The following is a 22,950-nucleotide window of genomic DNA, read 5'->3' as shown; positions in this document are numbered from 1 at the left end:
CACAATCATAGAGTGTTTGATTCTTGGCAGGATGCCAGGCCAGTGTTAGGTTTAGAGGCGGTGGTTATACCATCTTGCTGTGTTGTTGACGGTGTTGGGAGGCTAAACTGGAATGGCCCAGAATGATACAGAGCAGGGTGCTGCTGCATTGTCAAAGCAGTGGGAGTCTTGCCAGGCCCATGCCCATTGGGCATGGAAAAGTGGCATCCTCTCAACATTTGCAGCTGTAATTTGGACAAGGGGAAAGCTTTGTGCCCAGACAGCCATACTCCTCATGTGCTAGATTTTTCTTAGTCTGTGCTGATTCTTTGCCCTGCTGATTTGGAAAGGGGGATCTCAAGGTGTGCACGCCAGCTGCTGAGCTTTCTGTGTGGGCATGAAGGCCCCTCCTGCAGAAGTTATGAGGGCTGTCACGTACAAAAGACCACGGACATAGCAACCAAGAGTGATTAGCTTAAGGGGAAGTGTGCAGCCTTCCGGGGCTGGAGAGAGAGGAAGAGAGTAAGTGACAGAGAGACTGACTGCTCTGCCAGCTAAAGCCCTCTATTTTTCATCAGAGCAGACATAGCTCGGGTCAGGTCAGTGCCAGCTCCCTCCATACTGGGACACTCCCTCCATACTGGGACAACTCTAGGCTCGATCCACTCCTTCCTGATGATGCTAGTCAGAAGAGAACGCATTTGAGATGGGAGTAAAGGATCCAGGTCATGTCATTTCATTGGCAACAGGAACCTACTGGAGGCCCACACAAATATTGGAATATTCATCCACTCTCTACCAATTGCTGAGCTACTTTGAGTTGTGGTAGGGGGGGAGTCTTTCTCCATCATAAAACCACACCCTAAGGCAGCTGTTTTATGCTCCCTCTGTCTCTAGAGCAGGCTGGATAAAACCAGAGCACAGTCACCCCCAGCAATGAGCTGAGCGAGTGCCAATGGAAAGACACACTGGCTTTCTCTTGTGGGTTTTTATGTAAGAAGTAACCGGAGTCTGCGTGCTTCTAACAGTCGGAGCTTGTAGTTTCCCTCACCCATATGAGCTTGTGGGGAGGAACCAGGGGGTGGAGCCGCAGCTCCTCCAGCTGACACAATTTTAGACTCTGGGGTGAAGTCGCATTAATTCTGCCAGACGCCTGAAAGAGCAGCGGGGAAAGAGGAACTCGCAGTCGCACAAAGAGAATTTGCCTCTGAGTGACATTTCAGCATGGATGTTTGTCCCATTGGTAAGTCTTTCCTTAAAGAGATTTGGCCACATCTTCTCCCTGCCTTGTTGATCAAAGTGCTGCTCATTCTGTAAATGCTGTCAGGTCAGATTGACTCAATTAGGGCTAGCAGCTGCCATGGGGATGGGACGGGTGAACATAGCCAAGAGGTTTCTTAGAAGCTCTGCAAAGGGCTTGTAGTTTTGTGGACGATGTGCTATAGGGAGAGGTGTCTTCTCTGTCGAGGTATTGGCTTCCCCCCCTACCTCCAGACAGTTCCTCCCTGACGTCAACCAGTGTCACCCTACCGACTTGAATTGGAGCTGGGTCAGAACTGTATTCAGAGGCTGACCCTCAGCCTAGGTAGGTGGCAAAAGGGTAGAGTGCAATTTTCCTGGCCCAAGCTAGGGTATCAGGAGTACGTGGCACTTGGGATGGTGGTCAACATGTGACTACAGACAATGGTTTCCTTTGATGTAGCCTCAGCGTGACAGGAATAGAGGTGCAGAAAGAGCAGACTGCAAATGCTACAACATAGTCCTCCTGCACCAGGCAGGGCTGATTCACCCTTGCACTGCACCCAGCATAGTCATTTCTACCAGGATCAGACCAGTGGACAGTGGCTGTAAATTACCAGTGTCTTCATGTGGTGCAAATCTGCACCGACTGTGCATTGCAAGTGACTACCTGGGGCACAGTAATAATAAATCAGCCCCCCAGAGAGGAGGGTTGTTAGCACCTGATGAAGCAGTCTGTTGCTGACAAATGCTTGTGCTTCTTTGAACCAGTCACTCTCTAGGACAGTGGTTCTGAACCTTTTTAGATTCAAGGACCCCTCAGAAAATGCCAGCTTTGAGCTTTCACTTGTTTTTTAACTACAGAAAAATAATAGAGCAATTCTTCTGTTGCAAAGAACTCAGGAAAACCACAATAGGTCAAAATATCTGTGACACTATGGATTCCTATTTTAAAATCTCTCTGCTCATCCTGTGAAGGTTTTTGCACACCTAACAGTGCTAATATTACATGGCACTGCAGGACACCCTTAAAAGTATATTGCAGTGCTCTGGTTGAGAAACACCAACCTGAAGTGCCACCCTGCCCTGCCTCTACCTGACTTTAGGATAGCACAGCTAAATACTTTTCCACCTGCCCCCACCCCCACCCCAAGAGAAGAAGAAAGATTGATCAGCCTGAATCTCTCGCTTTCCTTGCAGCAGTTGTTTTAGAGGGGTATAGAGAGGCAGAAGTAGGTGGGAGGAAATTAGCCACAAACCCAGGGGCTGAGAAAGATCAAAACTCTTTGATTTCCTGGTTTGCTGGGTGCAGTGCAGCAGACCTGGGATCTAGTAGACAAAGGTGCTCTGGAGGCAATCCCAAAAGGCAGATATTGGGTGTGACCCATGCTGAGAAAGGACATGAGGTTTCAAGGGAGAGGACACACTTTCTCCAGGGGGAAAAATACAAAGGATCTTAACACAAGGACACAGCTGCCATCTGTCTCTGATATCACCTCACATCCACATAGATGGCATAGCTAAGGCCATGAACAAGGAGTGGGAGCTGAAAACCCTCTGGTCCCCACGTCAAATCCTGCACCAAGGGGCCCGATTTCCTTGAAGTTCTCTCAAGCTGTTGCAAGAGAGGCTGGGCACTGAGCGCTTCTCAGTCTCTGGCCACTTCCTTTAGCTGTCTAAAGGGGACTAGAGTTCTTAGGAAAATCAGGCCCTTAGTGCCTGAAAGGAAGTGTTGCAACCAGCTCATAGACTAGCAAAACCAGGGCAGGGAGAGCCCTCACCTCTCTGTACAAAGCAGGGACATATTTTTTTCAGGTTAGTTGTTCAAGGAAAACGTGGCTCTCCAAATGCATTGTCTGCCATGTAAGGGAAGTTGTCCTACTTTTGTGAATAGACAGAATGAGTTCTTTTTACCATTTGGGATTTGTCCTGGAGTGGTGCCCCAGTATCCTGTGATGTTAGGCGCTGTACAAACACAGAACGAGATGATGGACCAGTTGCAGAAGACCTACTTTGAAGCAGTGCAAAAATGCCTAGCTACCCCAGGACCACAGCTAGCCAGCACCACTTCAAAAGCCAGCCTCACTCTCTGTGTCAGAGGCATTGTCTAGGGATCAAGAGATTACATTGATTTGGTGGCTCATTCAGTGATAAAAGCTTGCTGATCCGTAGTTTTTGGAGAAATTGTTCTGCCACCAGTGGGCCTCAGCTTCCATCAGAGTCCATGGCTGAGGTGGAAAGGTAGACACATTCACCTGTGCTGTGGACTTACACTGGGTGTGCTGCTATACAAGAGAACTGTATGCAGATGGAGACGTTGGTTCCGTTAGGTGAGGGAGAGTCAGCTTCTATGCCGGAGCAGGGGGGAACGGATGGGCTAGGTTCAAAATGCTGGCAAGGCTTGGAGCGGCATCCATGCCGGAGTAAGGGGCTCAGTGCTCTGCTGCTGTTTCACACTGACTCACAGCTCAGCCTGGGCCCAAAGTGGAACGCAGGCCTCAGTATTGTGGGTTCTGGTTTTCAGTCTGGCCCCAGCCCCACCTTCAGTATTGCTGGCACAGTTTTGCACCCATTACTAAACAAGGGAGGAAACTGCAGAGACAATAGTTTGTGCTTACAGCTGCACCCATTTGGATGCCTGGCCTCTGTGTGCATACACGGCAGTCCTATTTAAGTATCTCTACACCACATCCCCAGCAGTAAAGAGCTCTGGGAGAGGCCCCCAGGGTGACTTTCCCACTGCATTTCCAGGTTTTCGCATGTGTAGGTAGCTAGGGCACGTCCAGAAATGTCTCTGCCCAAAAGCATCAAGGACACAGTGTGGAAACACCCTGTGTGTCACGGTGTGCAGAGGGGCCCAATCCCACTACCAGCCTCTCTCAAAGCCCTCAAAAGTGTACCTAGAGGTGAACTGAATCTGGGTTGAGAAGCTGGCTTGCAAGTGTGTGGTTGAGCTCATATAGAGCTGCCACCCCCGCCCTCACCCATTCACTTTCCAGTACAGAGGTAGCAGAGTTTGTGGGTACCTGGGCTTGCGTCTAGACAGTTCCCCACTGCCACACTCACAGTTCATCATGCTTGCATCTTCCATTTTTTCTACTTGTTCCCTTCCTATTTACTCTCCATGCACCAGAAGCATGGTGGTTTGTATATCCCTGTGTGACATTTAACTCCTCATTGTTTACACAGCCTGCTCCAGTCTCTAAATTGGTCTTCTTCTGTGGACCCCAGGGGTGGGGCTATAAAAAGCATCAAGCAAATCTGCCTTTGGGCCTTTCCTCTTATTAGTTGCACCCAAAGACAGGTTGGGTACAGCCCAGCTAGGAATTTGAGGCAGAGTACTGTAGCCCCCACAGCAGGCTGTGCATCATGATAACCTGTGATAGTGGTTGTTGAGGGAAGCTGGGCAATTGGGGTTTTCCTGCCCTACTCACATATCATGGTGGCTTGAAACATGGCATCTTCCTCCTGTTCCCACAAAGGGCTTCTTCCCAAATTGGAGGAACACACTGCCACTTAGCCTGAGCTTCCAAGCTCCTGTTCACCCAGCTCTCTCCAGCCTCAGCAGTCTCATCCCAAAAAAGGTGATTTTCCTGCATTTATGGCACTATCTGGAGGCAGGCAGGGAAGGGCTGTGGCTTGGAGAGACTCTGAACACTGTTCAGCCCCATGGCATGTGGAGTAGTAGCATAACAAGGGGTGAATGACTGGTACACCAGCCCTGGGCGTCATTTAGAGGGGCACCAAAATGGTAGCTGCCACTGCTGCCAGCCCAGTCATTGCTGCTGTCCTAGCTGGCCCAGCCACTTCTGCCACCATTGCCATCCACAGTGGTGATTACGCCTTTTATATGAAATGTGCAGGGGACCCACTCCATTCAGTATGTAGCGCTATGGAGAAGGGTGGCAGATAACAGAAGACTCTGCAGGAGCTCTCGAATAGGGCCAGCCCACCCCCACATCTTCTGTGATGCAGTGAGAGGGGGCACCTGTGATCTGGAGCACATTCTTTTTTCTTGTCTTCCCCTTCCTCTCCCTCACTTCTGCCAGTTCCTTCCCCTTTTCCATCACATTTTTAGAAATGGTTCTGAGTGAGATATCCACACTGAGTTTCCAAGGCAGCTGGTAAGACTTCCCCTTTCTCTCCAGACACGGGAGGCCCAGGGGATTTTGGCTTATGAAACAATGGAGAGAGATTGCTGCTAGACGGACCTGACACGGGGTGGAAAATTTTTGTACCCTGTGGGTGTCCCTTTGCCCGCTGGGCATCTCTACAAATGCTCTTAAGGTGACTGAATAAACTCCGCTGCAGTTTGCACCAGAGTTTATTGCTCCTGGGCATGCTGTTTGCACATGTGCCTGGAACTGCAGCACATTGAGCCAGGCTGGAGCAGCCCCGGCTGGCAGGGGACCTGGGGGGTCAACCTGCCAGCCCAGGGCTGCTCCAACCCAGCTCAATATGCTGCGGAGGGGTGCCTGGGGCACAAGGGTGCTTCAGTGCAGGGGCTAGCTGGCAGGCAGCCCCTGCACTGAAGCACTCTCATGCCCCAACCAGCCCTATCACCATCTACACATGCATTGCTGTGGGGTCAGTAACTCCACCATAAGCTAGTACTTGTGTTTGGCAGTACTGTTCTATAATGGAGTTAATTAGTTTGCTCCATACTAATAGCACCACATGTGTAGACAGTGATGTTTTACTGCAGAGCTAACTAGACAACTGCAAAGTAAATGTCTTGAGTAGATGGGCCCCGTATATATCTACCAGTGCTGACTCTGACTTGAGGCTCAGCTAGAATAAATACTCCCAGTGCTTGCAGGCTGATCTGACTCCTTGGGGTGCCTTCCTTCAGCCCTGGTACGGACTCTTAGTTTCTGCTGCTTCAGGTTCCTGTTTCCCTGCTGTTCTTGCTTAGCATGCTGTGCAGTGCTCGGATTATATTTAGTAGTTATGCTGTCACCCCAATTTTTCTACTTGGTCTTCTGTGAATCATTCTGTGGTCTTCTCATTTCTGTCGTCATTTACTTGACTTCCTGTAAATTAGAAAGGAGACAAGTATAGCCCAGTTAGCGTCTTGATGGAGTCCATAGTTCTTGGGAAACAAAACCTTCCCACACTAGTTCCTCTGGTGCTCTAAATCCCCAAACTGCTTCCTCAACCTGGAATAATCTTAGGCTGTCTCCTCAGCCATTTCTATTGATGTTTTTTAAATAAAATTCCCTGGATTGCTGAGAAAATATGTACAGAAATGGGCAATACTTAATATTTAGATCACTGCCTTATTGAAGCTTGCGATTCTAATGGACATTTATTTCAGTGCACCTACTATCATAATAAAGTTGTTATAAAAGTTCAAGTTGGATTTATTTGGGGGAGTTTTTGTGGTAGAAGTATATATTGTATTTAATATTTTATCTGCTCTTATGAGTGGCTCTGTTTTTGTTTGTTTGTTTTTATTGTAAGCTGCCTGGAGCCTTTTTGGCATATAAATCCAACAAATACATTGGCATGTAAATCCAATAATTAAATAAAACTTGTTCACAAAACACGCTTGTTTGCATGAAATAATGTGGAAAGGACAATTCAGCTCACGGCAGGCCTGGGAGTGAAAACAGGAGGGTTATTACAGACAGGAGTTGATGTAAAGGTGTGCTGATAAGGACTGGTATAATATGGGTACTACAGGGTCAGGACTGAGGAGCATCAGTGGAGCAAGGATTGGTCCTAGGATTATAATAGCCAAGGGAGGCCTCAAGACAGAAGCAAGGTACCCTGGCAGAGGTTTATAGGATGAAAGGGCTCAGCAGGGGTGACTTTGCCTTACCTAGGGATGTTGTGATATGGGGCTTTCCTAGCCCTGAGATGGCACCCATTCTCCATGGCATTGATCTTTCCTTTTGTATTTGCAGGGTCATCTGACCTGACTGAGGCTGAAGAGGCTGAAATAGAAACTATCCGAAAGCACAGGAAGGAGCTGCTGGAGGACATTCAGGTAGGTACCATCCTGCTTCTTCACCTCGTGACACACAAACCTTCCCAGAACCCCTTCCCCGGTGCAGCTCTTTACAAAGCAACACATACCATCCATAGCAGATCCCTGACAGGAGAGGCTTTCCCTGATGTGATCCAAACTCAAATTCTGAGGTTTCAGTTACACCAGTATGGTCTGTAACCAGCATATGCCCAGCTTGTGAAACCCTGCTGCAGGAGATCTGCAAGTAAGATGCTTTAAAAAAGGCCGGCTAGTTTAATGGATTAGCAGCCCAAATCATCAGCTAGTGTAAACTGGGGTAGCTCTGTTGACATCAAAGCCTCAGTGCTAATTTGTGCCTACAGAGGATCTGGCTCAGTATTGGTGGTTACAGTTAATTATTACACATTACATATCTAATGCCATGAAACCATTACTGACCTAGTCCCAGGTACAAGGTTCTTTACAAAAAAGACAGTATCTGCCTTTCAGTCCAACACCTTGGCAACTAGGTTCAAGTCCTGAAGAGCAACTCACTGGAACGATGGGGGACTTGTACACATGACAGAAGTTTAATCCTCAAATAACACATGGGTAAACAACACGCCGGCATGCGTCAGCCGATGCATCTCATGTAAAACTAAGGAAGTGATACTCCCATTGTACTCAGCACTGGTGAGACCACAGTTGTAGTACTGTGTTCAGTTCTGGGCACTGCACTTCAATAAGGATGTGGAAAAACTTGAGAGGGTCCAGAGAAAAGCAAGCCGTATGATCAGAGACTTGCACGGCAAGCCATACGAGGAAAGGCTGAGGAACCTGGGCCTCTTTAGCTTAAAGAAGAGAAGGTTGAGATGGGACTTGATAGCGGCTTACCGCTATATCAGAGGAGTGCATCAGGAGCTTGGTGAACGACTGTTCATTACGGCAGCCCTGGGGAAGACCAGGACCAATGGATATAAACTCCTGGAAGGCCGCTTCAGGCTTAATAGCAGGAAAAACTCCTTCACATCTAGAGTGTCCAGATTGTGGAGTAAACTCCCTGTAGAGGTGGTGCAGTCACCTACCCTGGAGGTTTTCAAGAGGAGACTGGACAGTCACCTCACTGGGGTCACTTGACCCCAGTTGTCTTCCTGCCTCGAGACAGCGGGCTGGACCTGATGATCTGCAGGGTCCCTTTCAGCCCCGTACACTCTATGAATCTCACTAAATTAAATAGGTTTATTAAAATTGACATGGTGTGTTTTAATTTGTCACATCACTGTGTACAAGTGACAGCTTTTAAACTGAATAAAGCTCAGTGAGCAATTCACAGTAAATTACAGCAGGGGGTGATAATAACAATCCACCCCACTGATCTCTTTGGTAATTACATCAGGGGTGCTGGCAAACCACTAATCCCCTCACTGCCAAAACCCAGCCCTCCCAAAGCCACAGCTGCCCACAGGGAGCCCCAGACCCACCCCTAGCCCTTGGCCCTGACTTGGCTGGAGATGAGGAGGTGCGCACTTCCTGCCCCAGATTGTAGCCTCCAGACTGTTTTTTTGTTGCATGGGCATGACATCACAGCACAGTCAGACCCACAGGTGCTCCTGGATTGGCATCAGGCAGCCCTGCCAAGCCTTCATGGTCATCCAGCCCCCCACACATGGCCCTGGCATAGGTGCCTTGGGCCGTGTTGCCCCTGGCTCCCCAAGGGGTGCCCTTATTCACAATGGGACCATCACCCCATAATCTGCCCCTGGTTCTATCCAAGAATTAAGAACCACTTAGCCAGTTAAAGGGGGTGCCCTTGAGCACTTTTATTTGCCCTACAGAGCAACTGGAATCCATCCATTTATAGGACTACAGCCTGTAGCCTCCATGCATCATAATTTTTTTTTCCTTGTGCTGCCACGCTGGTCACGAGTGCATGAGCTCACACCACAGTCAGACCCATGGGTGCTCCTTCAATGGCAGCAGGCAGTGTCACCAAGCCTGTATAGTCATCCGCCCTCCCATGCATGGCCATGCCATGGGTGACCCCTGGGCTGAGCTGCCCCTGGTTCGCCAAGGGGCACACTCACTGACAACAGCACCATCACCCTATAATCCACCCCTGGTTCCATCAAGGAATGAAGAACTGCTTGGACGGCTGAAGGGGGAGCCCTGGAGCACTTTCATTTGCCCTTTAGAGCAAATGGTGCCCACCCGCTCACAGGACTCTCCAGATCCAAACAGGCTAGGTCCAAAAGACTCCTAAGGTCCAAAGTGAGAGGCATCATATCAATATTTTTTCCAGTGTGCAGGCAACCCCCCTTCCCTCATGCTCATTCATAGCAGCTGGAATTCTGGCCCACAATGTTTAGGTGCTCAGATATCCTGGACACAGCATAAAAACCTGAATTAGAAGAGAAAATTAAGCAAGGCTGTAGCAAATAGGTAATTACAGAGGGATTGTCACAGTCAAGAAGGGATTTCTCTCTTTGTGGACAGCACTGCACTCCTCCCATGTGCATTGTTTGCTTGTGTGTGATTGCCTCCAGGCACAGACCAATTGAGGAGGTAGGAGACCTGATCAGGAAAACCAAACCATCTGAACCTGGGATGGTAGGAGACAGGACACTGGACTATAGGTCAATGGCGTGAATCTACTATAGTCTCAAAGCTGGCTGGTGATAGGTCATTGTATGGTGTGGCTGGGTCACAGGGTCCAAGAGCAGACCTTTTTTTCCCTGGGGAATTTCTGTTTGTCTGTGGTACGCTATTACAAGTGTTGGGTAGCCGGCATATCTAAAATTACTTGCTCTGTTACTGAAAGACACAGTCCCAGGAAAACCCAGAAAGTATTGGGTTTGGCAGATATTGGCAGTGATCAAAACCAGGGCTCTATTGTTCTAGCTGCTATATAGATACTGAGACAGTCCTTGCCCTGAGGGGCTGATCAGCTAAGCAGGCACAGAGACATAGGCCCAAATAAAATGCAAAGAACTCAGTTCCTTTTGCCATCCAGTTGCATCTGGCTGGAGGTCAGCCTTACCAAAGGCTCAAAGGGTATGAACTTCAATTTAATACCATCGATAAATGTGTGCAGCAACTGCTGAATGACAAGTGACTGCGTTTCACAACTTAGCACCTCCACACTCAAAGTGACTCTCCTTGGACAGTCACCAGTCCACCTGCCTTCTCTTCACATTCCCTGGCTGTGTACACAATGTAGAGACTGTAGGTGAAGGGTCTCAATGGGTTGGGCATAGTATCCAACATCCACTCAAGAGCCAACGTGGGTCTATGTTCTCCTACCCCTTGGCTCTGCTTAACTAGGTTTTTCAGCCATGTTTGACAGCCATGTTTCAAGCTGCATCTAATTTGGGTAGACAAAGTCATGAAAGAGAGTCATGCCCAGTTTAATAGGGCAGCATGAGTAGTTCTTGGGTGGTGGAGGGTTTACTTGGTTGACTGCCCACACAGCAGGGCTTTAGTCATGACTGAGGGATGAGGTGGAGCACAAGACCTCTCTCCCTTCCCTTTGTATCCTCACTCACTTGGTGTGTTTTTTCTCCTCCAGAAACTGAAGGATGAGATTGCTGAGGTCATTGCCCAGATAGATGGCTTCCAGAATGAAAGCGAGAGGTGAGGACCTGTCCATTTCCCAGGAGAGCCAGCAGTGGCGTATGACCACTGTACTGATGTTCCAAAAATTTCCTAGTTTTCATAGAAATCCCATGCTTAATATTGTTTTTCAAGCTTGATTCTCCACCTTTGTGTCTGCAGCAAAACAGAGCAGAAGGACAGACATCTGAGTGCAGGCCGGAAGAAATTCAACATGGATCCCACAAAGGTAGGGTGCACCTTTCTGGCTGCTAGGAAGTCGGGCTGCTTAGAATCTTGTGTAGACTTGTCTTTGCTGCATATCAGCCACCCACTACAAAGACATTTGCCCTGGGATTGAAATGCACAAAAAGAGGATTGCAGGAACTGAGTATAAGAGCTGTCAGGCTCGTTTCTCATTGCTCTGGCAAGCAACATTTTCCCCCTTGCATCATGATGTCTTTAGAGAATGCTGCTCCATACTGCCTCCCCGTAACTGGATGGGATGTCTGCGTGGGCAGCATGGGCCATTTCAGTTAAAGCACCCCCAAACCAGAAGAGAAACAAAAAGAGGGGTGACATGGAGAGACTTAGTTTAGTCACATTTCTTCTGCCCCCCAAGGGAGCTCAAGTGTGTTTTCCCTAGCCCAGACCCTGTTGCTCACATCTGACTGAGGGTTGGATGTTCCCTGGTAGGCATAAGAAGAGAGTTCCTGCTCATTAAGAGCAAATTAGTCCAGGCTGCCCTAATTGGTCTGGGAATGAGACTAAGAATTGGACTGTAAAATCAGATATAGGTTTCATGTGTGCTCAAACGTCCACAGATATAAGTCTGTGCCTTGCTCTGGCTTCATGCTAAAGGCCACCCCCAAATGAGTTACTGTCAAAGGCTAGTGGATATGAAAGTAGCCACAATTCTTCTGTGTATGCCACAAGCTACAGAAAACTGTTGTACCTCAACTGTAGTAGCCCAATGGATGATATAGACATGAATAGACTGATATGGTTGAGCAGTCCACCCACATGTCTCAGGCTCCTCATTTCTAAACCCCTTCAGCAACTCAGAGATCAGTTTGAATAAGAGGAGACCTGAGGGAGAGTTTTTATTTAATTTTATTTTTCCCCTCTCCCCCTCTCAGCTGGACCACCTTTCTGTGCTCAGCAAGGGAAACCACATGCTATGATACAGATATCGGTCCTCAACACTTTAACCACAGCTACTGTCTGAGTGACTTTTGTTAAACTGTTCTTGCTCTTAGCAACTTTCCATCATTCTTCCCCACCCACACACACATGCACAAAGACCAGCAAAGAGATCCTGGTGTGCCAACACAGCAACTGTAAAACATAGCAGTCCACTGAAGGGCATGGTACACGCTGAATGGAGGCCAGCACAAAGTTGGCTTCTGCTTATGCCCCACAGAGGAACAGAGGAAACCTTTTTGGTGTTTTATCTGAAGTTAAATCAAGCCTGTTTGGGGAGATCTGAATAGTACATTAGTGATGCAAAGAACTTGATTTGATCTTGTGCACATGGGTGAAATTCACCCATCCAACTCAAACCCTTTAACATGACATAACTTTATTCCCAGACAGGGCTGTGTGTGTTGTGGGCATTGCTATGGAACAGAATTGTCAGAAAAACACTGACAGAAATGGTTTCTGAAACCAAGTCAATCTCACCCAAATTTTGTTTCTGAATTTAAAAAAGGGGGGAAAACCTTCTAGCAGTGTGAAAACAGGAGGAAGTGTTATGGCTCTTCTTTTGGAAACAACATTTCTTTTTGAAATTTTATTATAATATCATATTAAAACAGTTGGAATGAGCCAATCTGCTCAAAATGTAATGTGTTGAGTGCCCCAAATAAAAAAAGTTTTGCAGAGGAGCCCAAGAATTTGGGGTATTGTTTTGAACTCATAGAAAAAATACTTTGAAAACTCTAAATTCCCAATAGATTTGAAATGCCATTTTCTGCACTGCTCTGCTTCTAAGCCTGATGACTTCCTGGCAAAAAAAAACAATCCCATCATAACACAGGGAAGGATAAAACTGTGGGGGGAAATGGATTTTTCAGTTTGGTGGCCAAAAAGAAAAACTAGGGTAGAAAACCATTTCAAGTTGACCAAACCAAAATCTGGGGATTTGTTTCATTTTTTGGGTTATTTAACTCCCCTTCCCCCCTCCCCCTCCCCCTCTTCCCTCCCCCCTTCCCCCCCCCCCCAATTGGGTTGACTTTGAATTAAAAATGGGCTTTTGAAACAAGAGTCAAAGTAATTTCAAAATAACCAAATGAAACATTGTGGTAGTGTTGGAGTGATGGTGTAGCCATAATACCATGGGGATACTATTTTTTACTGGACCTTCTGTATGGTTTAGATGAGCTTTCAGGCAAAAAGGGACCTTTCCTCAAGTCTGACCTGCAGAATTGCTCAGCTCCAGGGTAGCGGAGGGAGGGGTATGTTGAGGGGAGGGAATAAGATGGGAACCTGGCTGGGTGCTGCTCCCCACCTATGTTCAGAGAGGGAGAAAATGTGCAGCTGGAGTTACAGCACAGCTGAATTTGGCAGACAGGCCTGCAAAGCTCAGGGAGGTGACACCCAGGGCTGTCCTTCCCTTCTTCCCTTGAGTTGGTGCCTTACTCACAACCTGTTGCCTCTCCTCCACCAGGGGATCCACTACTTGATTGAGCATAAGGTGCTGTCCTCAGACTTACAGGATATTGCCAAGTTCCTCTACAAAGGAGAAGGCCTGAACAAGACAGCCATTGGGGATTACCTGGGGGAGCGGTGAGTCCTTCCTTGCTCATTAAACTCTCTTAGACTGCACTAAGCATGGGACCCAATTTCAGCCATCAGCTTCTAAGCTGAATGAATCATTGTTACCCATCGTGTGGACAAATAAAGCTGGTACTTGCCCTGGGGGAGCCCTGCCTAGTTAAATCCAGACTACATGAGATGGATGAGATCTTAGCTTGTAGTAGTTTTCTCTGAACATGCCGGGGCATTGCATGGCAGGTAGATGCCCTGCCTTTATGGTCCATTTATGGATTATATTGAGGCAATCCCCCAACATAAAAATAGTGCAAAAGGGTCCTGGCTGAACATTGTTGGAGGGAATGGCATGAGATGACCCAAGGAAGTCAGAATACAGAGGATCCTAAACCTAACTCTGCTGTGGGTCATTTCCTTGGGGTATATCATAAAAGAACGTAATCATCATCTCCATCTTTCCTTCCCACCTCCTCATTCTGCCCTGTTCTCTCTACCAGGGACTCATTGAACATTCAGATCCTGCAGGCTTTTGTGGAATGCCACCAGTTTGCCAACCTGAACCTGGTGCAGGCGCTAAGGTGAGTGAGGGCCCAAAAAGAGAGCAATGTGGCGAGAGTGGGGTGGGTTCTACAGTCCCATGGCCATTGTGCCCCATCAGCTTGCAGAGAGAGACAAACCAACACACTCCAGATGTCTCAGGACTGGGTGGGTGGCCCAGAGCTGAGATGGAACTTCCCATAGCCTGCTGTGGGAGGACCCACCTGCTTTCAGACATGGGTGTCTGACAGCAGCAATACAAGGGAGCCCGTTTCCCAGGGGCAGCGTGTCAGTCCTGTGTGGGGTGTTGGGGAAAGTGATATGCATTTCCCAGGGGAGCATCTTGCCGTGGCTACAGCCCCCTGGGTTAGGAAAGAGGAACCTCTGTGTCTTAGAAGGGCCTCTTACTCTTTCATTTCCACTGGGGTGTTTCATGATGCACCTGGGTGGTAAGAGAGAGAGGCCACTTTTTCCAGAGATGGGTGTGTTGGGGGACCATGTGTGGTGAGATAGGGGAGAAGGGATGGTGTGTCATGAAGAGGGCAATTTGTGCCCAGGAGGGTGTTTCATGTTGCTCTTACATTTCCTGTGAGGTTTTATTGTACTATGTTGCACTTCACTGGGGAGGAGTGGGACCTCTATTCCACATAAAGTGTTGTGTTGTGTTGTGTTGTGTTGTGTTGTGTTGTGTTGTGTTGTGGGAAGACTCCCCAGTTTCCATGGAAGAAGGGCTGCTGATCCTGTGTCGAGGGGCCATGGAAAATGAAGCTTGTTCCTACGTGTCTGGCTGCTCTGTGACCAGTCTGCTGCCTTGGTGTCATTTGCAGGCAGTTTCTGTGGAGTTTCCGGTTGCCTGGGGAGGCCCAAAAGATTGACCGGATGATGGAGGCCTTTGCCAGCTGGTACTGCCAGTGTAACCCGGGCGTTTTCCAATCAACAGGTAGCCATGAAGGAGGGAAGGGGTGGCCAGGGTGGGCACTGGTGAGGGGCTGTGCTCTACTATGCGCCAAATGTGAAGGGCAGTGTTTGAATAGCATGGGTGGTTCCCCTGGTTTTATTGTACCGTAGGTAATGGGCTTTAGCCTTGCTCCCCTGTTATCCCTGCCTTGTCTTAAGCCTAAGAGAACAGAGGAGCTAATGCTACTGAAATCAGAGCCATATCCCCAGCTGGTGTAAATCAGCTCAGCTCTGTGAAAACGAGCAGTCCACAGTTTTACACTACCCGTGGATCTAGTCCCAGATTTTCTAGCTTTTCATTTGATAAGAGGAGTTGCCTCCTGTCATCTTAATTTCTCTCTTTGCCAACTGCTGTCTCTGATTTTTCTTTCCTGCCTTCTTTCCTCTTGCCAGTCCCTTCTCCTCCTTCCTCTTGTTCTGTTCCTTCTTCCCCTCCTCCATCTTGCTGATCTTTCTTTCACTTCTTGCCTCCATCATGCACTCTCTTTAGGTGTTAACCCCTGCCAGTATTGAATATCTCATCAGTTTAGTGTTCTGTGCATTGACAGCAGCAGGCCTGTTATGATTTGCATATAGAAAGCTGTTAGTAGCAGGGTCATGATAATGTCAGCTCTGTCTATCTCCATCAGGAGTGTAAGCCCAGACAGCAGCTCTGTCTTTTAGAAAGACCATCCCCATCTATCATCTCTGTACAGGAAGAGTCCACATCACTCCTAGGGTCCACGGTGTATTTATATTCTGATGGAGCTGCCCCTGTTTTGTGCATGTTGTATCATACTCACTAGTGGTGTCCCAGTAACTGTCTTCCCACCATCTTGTTCTACCCTTCTGTAGAACAAGAAAATCCAAAAATGACATCAGGAAGTTAAAAAATAGTCATATCCTCCTTCTGGGTCTTTTGTCCTTTCTACACACACACAGAGCTGGCCCTCAATAGGCTCTGAGTACCTGTTATTAGAATAGGCACCCTCTCAAGATCTCCATGGGATCCAAGTACTCAGAACTGGAGACCTAGAAATAGGCAATCCTTCCTCCTCATACATGTCATAAGACATTGGGAGAGCCCAGGGATGGAGCGGCAGGTCCTGTCCACAGTGAATAGAATCCAAGTTCCCCTTTCTGGAACCTGGATGGGTTTGGAGTAGCTGTCCTGGCCTGGATGTGGTGTTTGGGGTTGTGGACCCTGCCCTGCTCATACTCTCTTGTGCTGTCTGTCTCCTTCATTGGCAGACACCTGCTATGTGCTGTCCTTCTCCATCATCATGCTGAACACCAGCCTGCACAACCCCAATGTGAAGGACAAACCCCCCTTTGAGAGGTTTGTGTCTATGAATCGAGGCATTGACAATGGAGGGGACTTGCCTGAGATGCTTCTTAAGGTAAGAGGTGCTCTGGCCCTTTCTGCCTTTCTGCTGCCTAGTGCTGAGTGGAGGGAAATATCAGACCCTCATTAAGTCATTGTAAAGCCCTCTCTTTGTGATGTACTAGGGATCGGATGAAGCACCATCCCTATTTCGGTGGCTCTTCCTGAAGCCCCTGATCCCTAAGGGTGACAGAGTGCTGCTTTTTCCCCACCTCCTCACTGGTGCTGAGCTCATAGAAAGTCTCAAGGCCACTAGCCCCAAGGTGAGCCACAGACCCACTGAGGAAGGAATAGTCGGTGGATTTTCCTTTATTTGCCAAGTATGGCTACTCCAGGAAGGGACTGCACATGTTTGCAGGACAAATGAGATAGGGGGGAGAGCTGCTGCCTAGGAGAGAGCCCATGAATGCCTGCTTGCTGCTGAAGGCATGCTGCAGAGCAGGAGAGCATAGGCCTGAGGGGATAAGAGAGAAATTACATGTGAGAGAGAGTACACAAGCATCATAGTGAATCTGTGAGGCCTGTGCATATATGTAAGTCAATGTGTGTCTGACAGGTTATGAAAAGGGGTGAGGGAGATTACGCTTGTGTATGCCTGTGTAGTGCATGTGTCTGAGACTGTCCCTACCTTTATGCTTTGTGGGGCTGGGCTTTCAAAAGGCCTAAGAGAGTGAGGTGTCTGGTTCCCAGTAGTTTTCCAAGAGAGATGGATACATTTCCCTTCACCCCCTTTAAAAAACACAGCCTTTGTAATATGATCAGGGCAGAGACTGACTTGTCTCATGTGGGTACAGAACTTAGCCCATTTGGAAAAGAGTATGATGTCCTTTTCTTCCTGGTCCACATTCTCACACCCTTACTGACCTACAGCAGCATCTCTGCCATGAATATCCCCATTACTTTCTATAAGACATTCTGTAGAGTAAGAGTTAGTGTTCTGTGCATTGACAGAGTAAGGTGTTGGTATAAATAAGCAAAGTGGAGCCTGGCCTCTGACTGCAATACAGGTTTGTATATGACTGTCTTCTCAGACTGGAATTTGTCAGCTCACGGAGAACATGGGTATATAGGAGAATCTAGGATTTTGGAAAGGGGGGGAGTGCAGATGGTGTAGCACATATAATACAACAAACTAATTAGCATGCTCCGGCAAACTCAATTAATTGAGTTTGCTCCAACGCGCTGTAATTACAGCACATCAGAGCAGCCTCCCAGCACATCTACAGGCCTAGCTGTGCTGTCTCATGTCACTTCCCTTTGGCCATTTGGAGGAAGTTACAGGAGCCCTTTTGTCAAGAGTTTGCATAATGAATGATGTCAGATCCCAGTAGCACAACTGAAATCCCTTTCCAGAATGAGAAACTGGAATCCCCCTCCCTATTACGCTGCTATCACATATGTGGAAGGGATCAGGGTGTTCCTGGTAGCTCATAAGTATGATTAGGCTTCTCATTGCATCCCTCCACACAAAACATGTCCTATGCATGTGCAAGATGGGGTAGAAGTGTGTGGCCATGCCAACTGTTGACTTACAGGAGTGTCCCCTGCACATTGTATACATGGGCATATGGTGAATGTGGGAAGCCTGATTTTTTTTGCATATAGGAATCATTCCTATAAGGGTGAACTTGTGTGTGTACCTGACTGATTGCTTTTAGGAGAGTTCCTCTTAGGCTGTGCTTGCGGTGCATGCATGTGTGGTGCATGCATGTGGTGCATGTGTGTGTGTGCATACATGTATCTATACACAGTTGCTTACTGGACTGTTTCCTGAGAATGGAGGGTATGCATGTCTATTTTACTAAGGTCTGGTTGGGGCTGGGGTGTTAAAAGGAGACAGATCACTCCCCTTTCAGCCTTGACTTGAACATCAAGGAATATCATGTAGCTGGTGGCCTCTGTTTGTCCACTTGTCAGTGCAACAACGTAAGACAGCCAATGCCAGCTTTTTAGTATTCTCTTTCCCTTCTTTTCCATGTGTGGGGCAGAATCTCTTTGAGAGCATCAAGAATGAGCCATTTTCCATCCCAGAAGATGACGGGAATGACCTCACACATACTTTCTTTAACCCGAGCCGTGAGGGCTGGCTCCTTAAGCTGGGTAAGAGCAATGACTTTATGCATTTCTCTAAATTCTCTTCTCCTGAAAATCTCTTGCAAAAGGGCCCCTAGAGTCTCCTAAGCATCAGCGTGGATGTCTGCAGCAGTAGCCCTTCCTTCTGCTGCAGTGGGAGGAGGCTGACACCTGGTGTTCAAACCTGCTGCCTGCTCTGTAGCTAGAATCCCCCTTCCTGCAGCTCTAGCAGACTGTCGGCTTAGAAGTGTGTTAAAAATGGTGTCCCCCTGCACCCCTCCTCCCACCTGTTCTGAGCTATGCCCAGCTCCTAGCCTACCTTCACATTCCTTCTTTCTGTATGGGGAGGAAGCATTATGTCTTCAAGGATTAATCTTCAAGGGGTGCTTGAAGTGAGGTGGGGAGTGATGGTGTATGCAAGACTTAACAGTTTGGACCTTGCTGCCCTTAGGAGGCCGGGTGAAGACCTGGAAGCGACGTTGGTTCATCCTGACTGATAACTGCCTGTACTACTTCGAGTATACTACGGTAAGGGCTGTGCTTCAGTCGAACAAATCTTAACCAGGCAGCTGTACTCCTGGAGAAGAGGATGGGGAATGTGGGATGGAAACATTTTCTCGTTCCTCTCTGGATTGAGTTTAGACCCTGCCGTTCCCACCCTCAGACTCTGGCCATGATGGTGAATCTGGCTGCCAATCCAGACAGAGAAAAAACAGCTGTGTGGCACTTCCTGCTAGCCAGAACTGTAGCTACAGCTGTAGCCACAGATGTTAGGTGCCCCCTTGCTTTACTAAGCTATGTTTGTCAGGGGCCTGCTTTTCCGTGACTACTGCTATTTTACCTCGCTAGGTCTACCTAGCCTCTAACTCACAACTGTTCCTGCTTGGCTTCCAGGACAAAGAACCTCTAGGTATAATCCCTCTGGAGAATCTATCAGTTCAGCAAGTGGATGACCCCAAAAAGCCAGTAAGTCTTCACTGCCTGTCCCCAGGACAAGAGGGTGCTCTCAGAGACCCTAACATGTGTATCTCCTCCTGCCCCCACTCACTCAGCAGACCAGTCAATGCTGAGAAGAAGGTCTGTATCAGCAGTTCCAGGGGAGTGAATTCACCCTTCATTTCAAAAGCAGTGGTAGGCACATCACAGACAGTGATAGTGTTGACTTCCCACATGTTAGCCCTGGCTAAAGTGCTTCAGCCACGACTAGGACAAGGCTGTTGCTAGTGTAAGGGGCGGGAGAGGACATTCAGTTTCTCTAGGCCAAACTGTGCTTGGCCTTACTGTAGAGGTTGGCTGTGAAACTGCAATTCTGAACTTTCAAACATGAGTAACACCCTCCTACTGGGGTTAAGCTGGTGTCAGAGAAGACTCAGGCCCAATACATTTGGGTTCCTTGTTGGCAGCAATTTTTTTTCAAGTTAATAATTCCTGGTATGCTGTAGTGGAGTCCAGAACACATACCTGACAGCTCAGTCCAGGGTTGTGCTAATTCTGGCCCAAACAGACATGGATTTACTTCCCAGACCTGAACTGTGGTTCATAGTCAGGAACACCATAGTGAGCTGCTTATGGGGTGCAGAAGACCTCACTCTATAGTGTGAAAGAGGTTGTCCTCGGAAACTGTGTATCTCTTCTGCATACCCAGTGTAGGCTCCGTGGCATGGTAGGTGATGTTGCACTGGTTGAAGTATGATCCTGTCCCAGAAGGGCAGAGCTCCCCTCCAGTATGCCACGTGGAGTGAATTATGCACCCTACAGGGTCACTGTTTTATCTCTGCGAAGCGTGTTTTCATGTTCAGCACTGCACAGGAGCTGTTGCTGGGGGCAGGGTTTTGCCTGAATTTCTTATCTTGGCTTTGAATCTCTGGAGCCTACCCCAAAAGTGCTGGGATCTCTAGGCTTGGAAAGACCAAACCCTGGCCCCATTTTGGGGTATAAGAGCCCATTCACTCTTATACACTCTCCCTCATCCTAGCCCCCAAGGCAGGAGGTAGCACGGCAATGGTTTGACTGGCCCTAGTCTCCTCATCCCTGTCGTCTCTCTCACCACAGAACTGCTTTGAGCTCTTCAATCCCAACTGCAAAGGGCAAAAAATCAAAGCCTGCAAGACAGACGGGGATGGGAAGGTAGTGGAAGGCAAACATCAGTCCTACAAGATCTCTGCACCCACGCCAGAGGAGCGTAACCAGTGGATAGAGGCAATACGGTAAGAGGTGGGCCCCAAGTGAGCATTGACAGGCTCCCCGTGCATGAGTCATTCAGCTTAGGAGAGGCATGGCACTAGGAGAAGAAAGCCCTGTCCAAGCTGCACTGGAAGGCAGCAATGTGAATGGAAGCCTCATGCCAATATTCAGAGGTTAGGGGGGGCCTAACCTTAGAATCATAGAAAATTAAGGTTGAAAGGGACTTCAAGAGGTCATTTAGTCCAACCCCCTGCTCAAAGCAGGACCAGGCCCAGCTATATCATCTCAGCCAAAGCTTTGTCTAGCTGGGCCTTAAAAACCTCCAAGGATTCCACACCCAGTAAGAAAGATTTTTTTCATAACCTTGTCTGTGTGGGACACTTCAGTGGGTACTTTATGGGCAAAAGAAGAGAAGTAATTAGCCCCTCTGGGTGGGAAAGGCAGTGGACCCTATTAGAGATATAAACATTCCCATTTCCATGCCTGGGGAGCCCCCATGGTGCTGGAGATTAAGCCATCTAGAAGCTAGGAGCTCTGGGCTAAGAAGGATTTCCTGCTAGTCCAAGAAGAGAGTGTTGCTTAGGGGCCCACAGATACTCCATTCTGGAGCCCATGGAGATCTTGTCGTTCCTTGTGCTCTTCCTCAGCCCTGACTTGCTTTCCTGTTTCACTCCTTTCCAGGACCAGCATCACCCAGGATCCCTTCTATGACCTGGTCTCAGCCCGTAAGAAAAAGATTGCCAGCAAACACTGAGTCGGGCTGCCATGGGCCCACTCCTTCGTGCCCAAAACACTTAACCCTCAGGGAAGTGTCCTCTGCTGCTGGGCTTCACCAGCAGAGGTCTCTTGGAGGACATCAGCTCCCTCAACCCCCTGAATGACTGGAGGATAGTTGCTGGGGGTGAGGCCAGGGCTGTGGCCTCTTTCATCCTTCCACTCTAGGAGGCATCCCTACTGGGCTCCCATGCCAGCCTCTATGCATTAGGTAGGACATGGTGGGGAGGTCATCAGTTTTTTTTACAGGACTGGTGTCTGATTTCAGCCACTGAGTGGGACTTATACATTTTGCTGGGGAAGTCCTGGAAAGGTTCCTTGCCCATCAGCATGGTCCAGGCCACCTGCACAAACTGAGGACCCAACTGTATCTCTGATCAAGGAGCCAAGGGCCCTGGAGAGAAGAGTGCTGGGCTGAGGAGCCCTACTGTGAACCCAGAAACTCCTGTGCAATGGGGAGTCCTGTCTGCCCTGTCTGCCTGCCAGTTGCAGGCACCTGCTCCGTGCCCCTGAACACAGCACTGTGAGGTTTGGAGGTCTCTATGAACAGAGAGCTTCAAGGACAAGGACATTTGGGGCTCTCTGGTACTGTGTGACCAGGGAAACAGCTCTGGTTCTCTGCCTTCCTGAGTTCTTTCCACTCAGAGCTGGCATACATCATGCCTCCATCAGGAGGCTCAGCTTAGGGAAGAACGCTCTATGGCATCTTGTTACTGCATCCCAGCCTGCAGTGCCCTGAAGTGCCCCCCAAGCCATGTTCTTTCAGCGGCTGGGTTTTGGCATCACAGGAGCTTGCAGAGCATTCTCCTTCACTGCCCATTTGTTTCACTCGTATCCTGTGTTCAGAGAACATGGATCTCTTGTGTACAGAAAGCTAAAACCTCAGGGTGGAATGATCATTAAAAGATAATTATAAGAGCTGCACAGAGAAGAGATGATAAAGTCATGTCACGTGCCCTTGTCTGGGGAGTTGCGCGCTCCGGATAATGATGAGCACAGCATCCGCACACAGGAGGGCACAAACTGCTGGCTCACAGGGGGTGTCTGTAGGATGGAGTAACTCACTAAGCAAAGGGTGGAAGAGCTAGAAGCTGGGGGTAGCAGGTGCAGGACTATTGCAGGCTGGTATCATGCCCTGCTCAACTGTGCTAATCACCTCCAAACTGTCCCTTTGTTCCCTGCCCTGTTTGCAGAGGTCTGTAGATGTCCTGTTTCCTTCCACTTGTCTCTCCTCCTCCTCCTCTGCCCCTTGCCTTCAAACCTCAGGTCTCCTTGCTCAGCTGGCTCTCATACTCTTCCCCTGTCTGCCTCTTTCCTCCTGCAGGGGGCTCTGTCCACTAGGAAATCCACCATCAGGTTATTTATTTGATTTACTTTGCCATGCAATGGGGAGGCTGAATTAATTTTGAGAGGCAGGGAACGTATCTCAGAGTCAAAGCATGCGCACACCCAAGAGAAGGAATGTGAAGGTTTTTGTCTGGTCTTCCGTGAATGTCTCCTGAGGTGAACCTCCAAGCCCCTAGGTGGGCAG

The 22,950-nt window shown here is 48.5% G+C and overlaps 1 protein-coding gene across 1 annotated transcript; it reads left to right on the top strand.

The window, feature by feature from the left end:
* Positions 1 to 541: 541 nt before the first annotated feature.
* On the top strand, positions 542 to 22,343 carry CYTH4 (cytohesin 4). The gene is made up of 13 exons (XM_006270241.4): positions 542 to 1,222; positions 7,128 to 7,210; positions 10,737 to 10,801; positions 10,943 to 11,009; positions 13,428 to 13,546; positions 14,029 to 14,109; positions 14,896 to 15,008; positions 16,256 to 16,404; positions 18,377 to 18,488; positions 18,913 to 18,989; positions 19,356 to 19,427; positions 20,514 to 20,668; positions 21,327 to 22,343. The coding sequence occupies exons 1-13, from the start codon at positions 1,204 to 1,206 to the stop codon at positions 21,397 to 21,399; spliced, it is 1,185 nt and encodes a 394-aa protein (XP_006270303.1). The 5' UTR covers positions 542 to 1,203; the 3' UTR covers positions 21,400 to 22,343.
* The last annotated feature ends 607 nt before the right edge of the window (positions 22,344 to 22,950 follow it).

Source organism: Alligator mississippiensis, chromosome 4, assembly GCF_030867095.1.
Source record: "Alligator mississippiensis isolate rAllMis1 chromosome 4, rAllMis1, whole genome shotgun sequence".
In the NCBI taxonomy this organism is placed as follows: Eukaryota; Metazoa; Chordata; order Crocodylia; family Alligatoridae; genus Alligator; species Alligator mississippiensis.
The sequence above is the reverse complement of the archived record's forward strand: the minus strand, read 5'-3'. Positions and strand labels throughout refer to the sequence as shown.